This window comes from Mesoplodon mirus (genome assembly GCF_964341445.2).
Source record: "Mesoplodon mirus genome assembly, chromosome: 18".
Taxonomy (NCBI): Eukaryota; Metazoa; Chordata; class Mammalia; order Artiodactyla; family Ziphiidae; genus Mesoplodon; species Mesoplodon mirus.
In genome coordinates, this window is record NC_138994.1 from 59,567,898 (window position 1) to 59,577,929 (window position 10,032).

The 10,032-nt window shown below is 52.8% G+C and overlaps 1 protein-coding gene across 1 annotated transcript in view; it reads left to right on the plus strand.

Annotated features, from left to right (window-relative positions):
- The window catches only part of ACACA (acetyl-CoA carboxylase alpha), a 229,624-nt gene that overhangs the window by 215,414 nt on the left and 4,178 nt on the right, over positions 1–10,032 (plus strand). Inside the window, 3 exon segments of the mRNA XM_082604563.1 lie at positions 1,549–1,703; positions 2,363–2,533; positions 9,417–9,553. Of these exon segments, the coding sequence (XP_082460689.1) occupies positions 1,549–1,703; positions 2,363–2,533; positions 9,417–9,553 (463 nt within the window).

Sequence of the window (10,032 nt, forward strand, 5' to 3'; positions counted from 1 at the left end):
GAATAAACCATTTCTCCAAGGAGCCTTGGTTCCTTTTATTGGAGAAGGAAAAATGTTTGCTTCCCTGTCAAGGGTGTTATACCCGAGACCATCTCATCTCAGAAGAAGCTGGTCAGCTCTCCTCCCCGGAACCCTCCAGGCAGGTCCACCTAGAATGAACGGGCCTCCATCTCATCCCACAGTGTGGTGCCCACTGCTGTTTACCTGGTTTGGAAAGAAGGCTGCCGGGGGGTCCGGGGCCCAACGTGATGGGTTGCCTCTGTGTGAGAGCCCAAGGAAAGATAGCCCTTTGTACCCTCCATCACAGTTTCAAAGTAGTGATGGGTTTAAAAAAAAAAAAAAAAAAGGTGGACTTGGGCATCCAAAAACCTCATAAGACTGAAGCTAGGTACTAGAGTTATACATGTGTTTGGGTATAATACGGCTCACTCAGCAGCCCAAGGCTGTTTATGGCATGTGATTCATAGTGGCATAAAAAGCAAGGCCCGTTCCAGACAGACATGTTTGAAATAGACCTTTCTCTTTTGCATCCCATCACCTGTGGTCATGTATTTATTTGTCAGCTTTGGTGACAAAGCACTTCAGGTTGTCCCCAACCCCAGGGGCTGTCACCTATTGCTCTTTCAGTTAGACTTACTCCTCCTTACTGGGCAGGCAGATAAATTCTCTGTATTGACTGCAAGTTCCATTCTGAGAGTAATTAGGAAGAAAAGCACAACGTAGCAGCACCTCTCCTGGGACACTGTTGAGTGGGGGTGGGAGGCTGCTTGTTATAAGGAGTCCAGACTCTCATCTGTTGTGTAAGGGTGCCACGTGCTCATAAGCTGGGGGATCCAAATGGGGTTTGTGGACTGCTATTCTCTTTTTCCCCCCTCCTCTGCTTTTAGCCCAAGAACTAGAATGTCTTTGTCACTGTGGTCAGGGGTTGGCTCTGGCAGTAGCAGCCCAGGCAGGAGACTAGGAGTCTGGCTAATCCACCGAGCTGGCATGAGACACATGCCTCTGGTTCTGATTGGATCGGATTCTAATTTCAGGTTGAGTATGCAGACCTGAGATTAAAGCTGTGAAGTAAAGCAGCTTGCAACCTGAGGAGTCATCAGGTCCTGTCCAGGCGGGCAGGTGACTGGTGCGGACGTGGGGAAGAAGAGCTGCTGGTCTGTGTGCGGAGGCGCAGGGCGTGCCCCCCCAGCGTGTCCCACACCCGGAGCAGCCCGGCCGCTCTAGTGCTGGTCAGCAGGGCATGGCACGGTGCCCTCTGTGGGGATGAGGGGCCCGCTGTCAGAGCGGTGGTGAGGGGCACGGGCTGGCACCTGCTTGGGGAGTGGGCCCCCCCAGGGCTGCTTTCATAGTCATCAGCCCCACAGGGAAGGGAGGGCACGGGAGCCCCGTGGCAAGACAGGGACAGGTCTGGCATCCGGCAGAGTCCAGTTATCAGCAGAGAGGCGGTGAAGACGTTGGAGAGCTGAGCCTCAGAGCTTCCCGTGACTGTGGCTGCTTCTGAGCAGCGGCTCCTGGTCCACCCGCGCCTGATGGTGTGTCTCCTTGCAGGCACCCCCGAGCTAAGCGCGGCTGAACGGAAGGAGCTGGAGAGCAAGCTGAAGGAGCGGGAGGACTTTCTCCTTCCCATTTATCGCCAGGTGGCCGTGCAGTTTGCTGACTTGCACGACACACCGGGCCGGATGCAGGAGAAGGGTGTTATCAACGTAAGTACGGTGGTCGCTGCTTCTCCTGACCTGTCAGAGACCCGCCGCCAGCCCGTGTCTGTCTCGTGCCCACGGGCTCCCACGCAGGGAGCTCTCGGGGCTGCATTAAAACAGCGTGTGCAGATCAAACCGTGTTCAGTTCTTCTGGCAAGACTTTTCCCTTTTTCTGTGCCCACTACCATCCTAAAACAGCTTATGAGTTAGGTTCCCGGGGACTCCTCAGGAGGCAGGCTCCATTTTGCTAAGAAACTGACTCCCAGGCAGTCCACTGGGAACAGCTGCCCAGGGTTCCTCAGGCGGTGGGTTACCCCAGTGTCAGGGTCCCAGCAGCGGCTAGTTCACACCTGACCTGCGTGCGAGCTGTCTGAACCGCCTGCTCAAAAGCAGCCCCGCGCTCTCTGTTACCCGGGAGTCTGAGCCCTGCACCCCCGAACATCTCAGCTCCGTGTGGGCTGAGCGATGGCCAGGCCCCTCCCTGTGCGGTGCTGCGGTCGGCGGGGCGTGGGGCTGCGCCCTGAACTGGGCAGCCGTCTACAGGGGCTGGGCTCACGGCCACTCTAGTGTCTCTGAGGGGCTCGCTGGAGGGTCGGGTTTGTGCCCGTGGAGTCCCCTCTGGGCACCGAGCTGGGGCGACTAAGCTTATTGTTGTCTGGGTGTAGGACATCCTGGATTGGAAGACATCCCGTACCTTCTTCTACTGGAGGCTGAGGCGTCTCTTGCTGGAGGACCTGGTCAAGAAGAAAATCCACAACGCCAACCCCGAGCTGACCGACGGCCAGATCCAGGCCATGTTAAGGCGCTGGTTTGTGGAAGTGGAAGGGACGGTGAAGGTAGGCGGGCCCCCGGGAGGGGCCTTCATGTCCTGCTCCTTGCCCGCCCCCCCGCCCGCCCCTGGCACCGCGAGCCTTGTTGTCTAAGAATTCCCGGGCCTCGGGAGTGGAAGGGAGATATGGGCCTCGGCCTGTGTCCTCCCCACAGTAATATGTCCTGACGGGTTGTGAGGAGGTGGTGGAGCGTTCTTTGCAGCTCATTCCGTCATTCAGCAAACCTTCCTGAATGCTTTCTGTACACCAGACAGTGAAGGAGGCAGGCATACGCTCCTGTCCTCGCAGAGCTCACCGCCAAGGCAGGGAGACAGACGCGTCAAGGCGTCACATACAACAGTGAGGCCAACGTCAAAACGTGGCAAACCCGGGGCATCGCAGAGCACAGAGAAGGGCTACCTGACCCGCTGTGTGGGAAGGGAGGGCAGAGTCTGGGAAGACTTCTAGAAGGGATGTCTCAGCAGAGACCTGAAAACAAAGTAGGAATGAACCAGAGGAGAAGGTTGGGTTAAGAGACAGGAGGAATGCTCCGGGCAGAAGGAACCGCATGTTCCAAGCCTGACAGCAAGAGTACCGTGCACCCGCGGTGCTGCAGGAATTTCAGGACGGCTCAGAGCCCGGGATGGTGTAGGGCCAGGAGAGCCACGTGGAGGGGCGGGCTGGGACTTTGTCCTGAGGCCTGGGAAGCCACTGAGAATTTGAAGCGGCAAAGGGACATGCTGTGACGCGTGTTGTAGAGCGAGCGCTCAGGGCTGCGTGGAGGGCGGCGCTGAGGGACATGCTGTGACGCGTGTTGTAGAGCGAGCGCTCAGGGCTGCGTGGAGGGCGGCGCTGAGGGCGCGGGCAGGAGCCTAACGGGAGGGGATGGTGATCCAGGCGGCAGACGCCGTGACTCCAGCTGAAGGTCTTCCGATTGCAAATCCGAGCTGGAAGGAAACGTCCACCCTGCAGGGAACTACGGATCCACCATCTCCTGGGGGTGATCTCACGGGGAAGGCGCACACCTCGGAGCAGCGCCCGCTGAGATGGTGTCCCTAGTGCTCCTGCCCTGGGGCTGAGGCTGGGACAGGTCTGAGGCCGGGACAGCCAGGCACCAGCATTTGCTTCTGGAATCCTGGGCTACACGAGACAGTCCATGCAAGGATGGGAAGAAAAAGTTGGGACTTTTATTTCTATTTTTACTAAGAAAAAGAAAGAAATCAACCTTTATTCATAGTTAGTGTCTGGATTAAATCATATACATCATATATACATTTTATCAGAATATGGGTAGTATGTGCTGGAAATACACGTGTCTCTTTTCCTGATAGCTGTGTGATCGAAAACAGTTGGTGACTGCTGGCTTAGAGATTGCTGGAGGGCCGGATGGAGGGCACACCCGCCTCCTCCTGGGAAGTGTTGGTTGAGGTCTCTGCTGACTGTTCCCGGGAAGGAACCCCAAGATTTGCTATAAGTTTTAAAGTCAGTGAGTCGGGGTGCTTCTAAGATTCACCTCTGTGTTAAGTCTACCAGTTTCTTTATGACAGAAAAGCTTCCTTGGATAAATATTTCAGATGTGCAGCCTCATGCGACATGTGGTTCAGGTTAAGGTCAGTCTTTGGCATTATAATTGAGTGAGACAATTTTGTCAGTGGCCACTGGCAGCTTGCAGCGGAAGTTGGCATTGAAAGTCACGCAAGTGTAAAATAAGAGGCTGTTCTCCAGTTAGGAGCGGCCAGCCAGGTAAGTGGAGTGTGCGTGTGCGGCCAGTAGAGGCCTGCACGCCTTCCTCCGCCATTAGTCACTAACGGACGTGCACGGCCTCAGTGGGCACAAGGATGCGGGGAAGGACGGCTCCCCTCCGAGCGTGAAGCCAGCGCACAGGCCCTTCAGTTGCGCCTTAACATCCCACCCCAGGGGACAGCGTGTCTGGAGAAGCAGGTCATCGCCATCTTGTCGATGGAGAAAACAGTCACCTGTGTGCACAGACTCCTGGCTGGAGATCAACTGCAGAAGACAGCCTAGCCCCATGGCTCAGGAGGGGAGGCCAGAGGCTCTGGGACCCAAACGTACCCAAGAACCGAGGCCGTCTCCCCTACCCCCCGTCTACAGAAGAGAGCATCCCCCTGAGCGCTCAGTCCAGGAGGACAGTCGAGGGGAGAGAGGAAGGGCAGGTGGTCCCACGATGTGGCTTTGAAACCTCCTTCTGGATTCTGCGGGCTCAGCAGGACCCGGTTTAGTGTGGGGCTGTTGATAAAATCTGCAGCGCCCTTGAGAGAAGAAAGTGTTGCCGTGTTCAAAAGCCAAGTGGCTGCCTCTGAGGGACCAAGTCTGCTCGGTGCTTGGGAACGGCCTTTCAAACCCCAAAACTGGCGCCTTTCCTCGATTCTTCAGTCAGGGATGGATATTGTACACTGTCTCGCGCAGGGTCTAAACCCTGGCTTTGCCTCAAGAAGTGACCCTCTCTGGTCCTTAACTGTGGTTACTGGCAGGGAAAGACAGTGATAGGCATCTGTTAGCCGTGCTGTGTGTTTTCTTCATAGAGTTTTTTTTTTTTTTTAATCTTAATCCTGAAAAAAGAGATTCACACTGTGATGTTATATAACTGAGCAGTAGAATTCTTTTGTTTCCCTTAGAGGAGTCTGTTACCATGAGTTATGGGATTCTGTTCGAGTCCACAGGGACAGTCCCGTTGTAGGGGATAGTAGGGTTTATGGTTCACAGTTTCACTGCAGGCAGAAGAGAAGCATCACCAGAGCTCCCTGAAAAAATAGCGAGAGCTTAGATTTAAATTGGGTCATAAGAACAAGGCACACATTTGTTTCATGGGCACGTTTCTTCTCCTGATTCTTAGATCCATAGTTTAAGGTATGTGGTTTTTCAGACAAGCTGATTTTTCCCCCAAGCCCAAATTGAGAAGAATGTGGAAATTGAGAAGAATGTGGTATTTGGAATCTCACACTTTTTGGATCCCAGCTTTACAATTTACTGGCTTAGACATACTTAAGCCTCCCTTTCCTCATGTGTAAAAATAGGGATGTTTATTTCACGAGGTTTATTGCGTTTTAAAGGACATCGTCTAAGTGTCGGGCACCACGTTTGGCGCTCAGTTTCCTCCTCCCTCAGCACAGCACGTTAGAAGGTGGACTGAGAGTTTCAGTGCAGCTGAAATGGTCTTGGTGGGAGCCATGTGCCCAGTAGATTCTCAGTCGGTGTTCTCTGACTTGGCGTGCTCTAATTTATCCATGATCTAGGACGCCACAGTGCACCCTTACTGTCCAGGAAGCTACCCATTCACTCTTTTTAAAATTTTTATTTTTTGGCTGTGTTGGGTCTTTGCTGCTGCGCACAGGCTTTCTCTAGTTGCAGCGAGCGGGGGCTACTCTTCGTTGCAGTGTGCATGCTTCTCATTGTGGTGGCTTCTCTTGTTGCGGAACACGGGCTCTAGGCACGCAGGCTTCAGTAGTTGTGGCATGAGGGCTCAGCAGTTGTGGCGCATGGGCTTAGTTTCTCTGTGGCATGTGGGATCTTCCCGGACCAGGGCTCGAACCTGTGTTCCCTGCATTGGCAGGCGGATTCTTAACCACGGTGCCACCAGGGAAGTCCCAACCCATTCATTCTTAGTCTGGATTTCCAAATGAGATGAATCGTCAGTGGAGGCCCTTGTGAGGAAGATAGAGGAAAAAGCACCGTTGATAGGGTTGTCTGACTTCCACTGTCCCCAAGCTTCCCGTGGACAAGTCTCATGCACCAAACTGCTGCTCTAGGGCCAGGGAGCGAAAAGGTGAGGCAGAACCTGGGCAGCACGCCTTGGGCCTGGGGCTGAGGCTGGAGTGGCTCTCAGGAGGCGGGGCTCTCAGAAGATGTGGCTCTCAGGAGGCGGGGCTCTCAGGAGGTGGGGCTCTCAGGAGGCGGGGCTCTCAGGAGGCGGGGCCAGCAGGCCACCCCACCCACATGGCTATTTGCTATGGTAGCCAAAGCCTCAGAAAAAATCTCTTTGCTGAGGTGTCTCCAGGCAGCTCACAAGGTGACTTATCTGCAGGGCATGGTAGTCACGGCTCACATCCCTCAGCCTGTGCCCTGGTCGCTCCCAGGCCCTGCTGTACCATTGAGTCAGGAGGGCTTAACAGCAATCCGATAGGTTAGAAATGAAACTTTTCAAACAGGTCATTTAGATTTTGTAAGATAGACTAATTACTACATACAATTAGTGAGCTGAGTAGTGCCAGAGATACTGACCCACTGATGCAGAGCGGGATATAGTGCCAGCTGAACACGTACTGTAAGGCCACTGTTGTGACATTTAATTATTGCTATTTTATTGGTATTAAAATGTTCTGACTGGGATGAGTGCAGGCAGGTGACATAGGGGCCCAGGCCTGTCATGAGGTTAGCACCCAGCATGTCACACGTGGTTAAAATCCACAGTGGGAATAATCAGCCACGTTCTCATAAATTTAAGGAGGGAAATGTAAACAGCATAGGGTTGCCCGTCCTTCTGGCCGGAATGATGATTCCTACAGCTCCGTTCCTGGAGGGCGAACTAGGAACTGCAGAGTCCCTGACCCTCATGGGGGAAGCAGGCTCACACCTGCTGTTTCCTGTAGCGGAAACCCTCCCAGGTCCGTCACAAAAAACCTGTGGTGCCGTGGCGCCTGCGTTTGTTGATTCTTCTTGCTAAAAACGCTGTTGGCTAGGATTGTGACCCCATGGCCTTCGTGTGCTCTGTGCTGTGGTCAAAACTTGACCAGGGTTTGACTTGGTGGTCATCACCCAGTCGTATTCTGAGTGAACAGCAAATCTTTCATATAAGGGGTCTATATTTTTAAAAACTTGGAACGTGTTGCTTTAATTCTGTCTGGGAACTTTCCAATGTTTAATTTAAATACCTAGCGTATTCTGGCTACAGGAGGGGACGGCAGAAGAGTTTTCTCTGGAGGGCAGCTGGCTTTCCAGTGCAGTGTCTGAGCATCCTTAGAAGCAGCATCTCGTTAGCTAATACATTACACCAATCAAGGAGAGTTATCTTAAGCCACAATTAATCTGCTCCCTGGCATATGTTGATAGGAAAGCATCATGCTGTTTCTTAATTAAAAGCAAACGGATTAAAAATGATTAATAAGAGTATTAAATATTCTCTTAAACTAAAGGCTTTGGGATTCTTGGGTAAATCTAGTTTTTTTTTTTTTCATTCTGAAACCCAAGAAGCATGCATTGTTTTCTTTTTTCCTCACCCCAAATCCTCATAAATAAGGGCATGTGCAGAAGTCCAAGTTACCATGATGGAGATGGAAACGTCGGAGTTCAGGGGCAGTGCTTAGGAGTGCAGATGCATCCATCCCTGTGTGGGGTGGGCAGGAGCTGGCACGTGGGAGTTAAGACAGCCACACTGTGGGAAACATCACCACTGCCACCCTTGTCAGTAGAGATTGATTGATGTGCAAAACGCTTGCGTTCAGCCTCAGAGGTGCCGGGCAGGACGCGCAGCACAGAGAGGTGGGAAGGCCCCCTCAGCTTCGCACTGTCTGGGCCGCACCACCCTAACCAGGAGAGCTGATCTTTTTGTCAGTGATTACAAACAGAGATGGGACAAATTTGGGGCCAGAAAAAGAACTGGACACAAGAACTAGAAAAGGCACGTTGCTGAGCCTTAATCCTGGGGCTCCTTAATCCTTCAACTGTGAAGGACTCCTTAAGGGTTGTTAGAAACGTGGACATCAATTACAGGACATGTAATAAACAAGCAGCACCGCGAACTCGCTGGCCAAGGTGGAGATGGGGAAGCAAGAGTCTGAAAAGAAACCATTATTTTGAAAGGCCTGAAGTAGAACCTTAGGAAACGGCACAGCACCGGGTCTCCTCCTGTGTGACGCCTCTGGCGGGCGCTGAGAACGCAGCCTCCGTGCTTTGCAGGCCCTGGGGTCCCAGCCATGGCTCGGGGGCCTCTGCTGGAATCCAGGCTTCCTGAGCCACCTCCTGAGCTCCCTAACGCACCCACCTATTAAATTACAGCGCCAAACTCATTGGCATTCTGACTCTGACTCGGTTAGTGATAACAGAGGACAGCGCACCTTTAAATGACGAGCTTTGTGTTTAATTACCCAAACAGAATGACATAAATATGAATGAGCCCTAATGGCGGTAGTTGGTTTTCCGGAAACCATTAACAAAACGATTCCTAAATGATTTGTAAAGAAAATGAGCAGAGACGAGAGCCAGGAGAAGGCTATTAGGTTTCTAACACACTCCTGAATTATTATGTAGTCAACTACCTGGGAAATGCTCAGCTAAACGATCTTGAAAGGAGGAGGTGAGAGGTGGTTTGTTGAGACTTTCAGGGTGATGGACATCCTGACCCTTCGGAAAACTCTCACAGAAAGCGAACTGGGGTTTAGGTTTCCAACCGGCGGCAGGACTCCCCTCACCTCTGGCCTCCTCCAGCTCTATGGCAGGAGGCCTCCACGGCCAGGCTGCTCACCTGCCACACACCCCGCTGGGACTAGAGACTTAAATTTAGGAATTGTGACTCAGTGCCTCAAGAAGCACACATTTCATTTTAAACACACCAAGTAAACATTTCCCTCTCAGTCTGCACTTTACTAAACAATCGGTCAGGGGACTAAATTCCCGTAGCCTTTGTGGAACAGGTAGGGGGACGGGACCAGCGTCTGTGTGAGCACGGATGCCTCTGGGGGGCCCAGGTGGACACTTCAAAAGCAGGGCAGGGAAGACGAGGAAGGCCCCTGTCTTGAGGCCTGCTTCCTCCTCCTGCAAAGCCAACAGTAATGGAGAGCTGAGAATGACCTTTACGTTGAGCAAGCTTTTGCAGTGCACTTCCCAGATGGAGACTAGTCAGGGTGTCCAGCCTGGCCTGGGCCCTGGTGTCCAAGCAGGCGTCATCTGTTTGCAGGCCTATGTTTGGGACAACAACAAGGATCTGGTGGAATGGCTGGAGAAACAGCTGGCAGAGGAAGATGGCGCTCGCTCGGTAATAGAGGAGAACATCAAGTATATCAGCAGAGACTACGTCCTCAAGCAGATCCGCAGGTGAGACCCGCGGGGGCGGGTGGGGGTGCTCCTGGGTAGAAGTGGGGCTCACTTCTCGGGGACGAGCGACTCAAGGACAAACGGTGATGATGCCTCGTAGTCTTTGTGGTCCCTTTCTGTTTGGGACGGCACAGAAGAGCCCTGAAGCACAATTCTCGCTCAGCTGCTGGTCCCCAGGGGCACTTAGTAACGATGGCTTAGTTCATTGTGCCCAACTGTTAGCTCCAAATGCAGATACTCAAACTGGATGAACGATTCTGTGAGGAAAAGCTGATTGCGTCATAGTTTCCTTGGAAAGTACCTCCTCCCCTCCTCCAGCCAAGAGTTAGTTGTGTTCTAGAGGCTTCCGTCTTCTCCACAGGCTGGGTGGTGGAGACTGCTGGGGACATTTTGAAAACTTTTTATTTGGACACATTTCACTTACAGAAAAACTGCAAAACTGAAAACAGTACAGAGAACAAATCTGTACCCAAATGTGC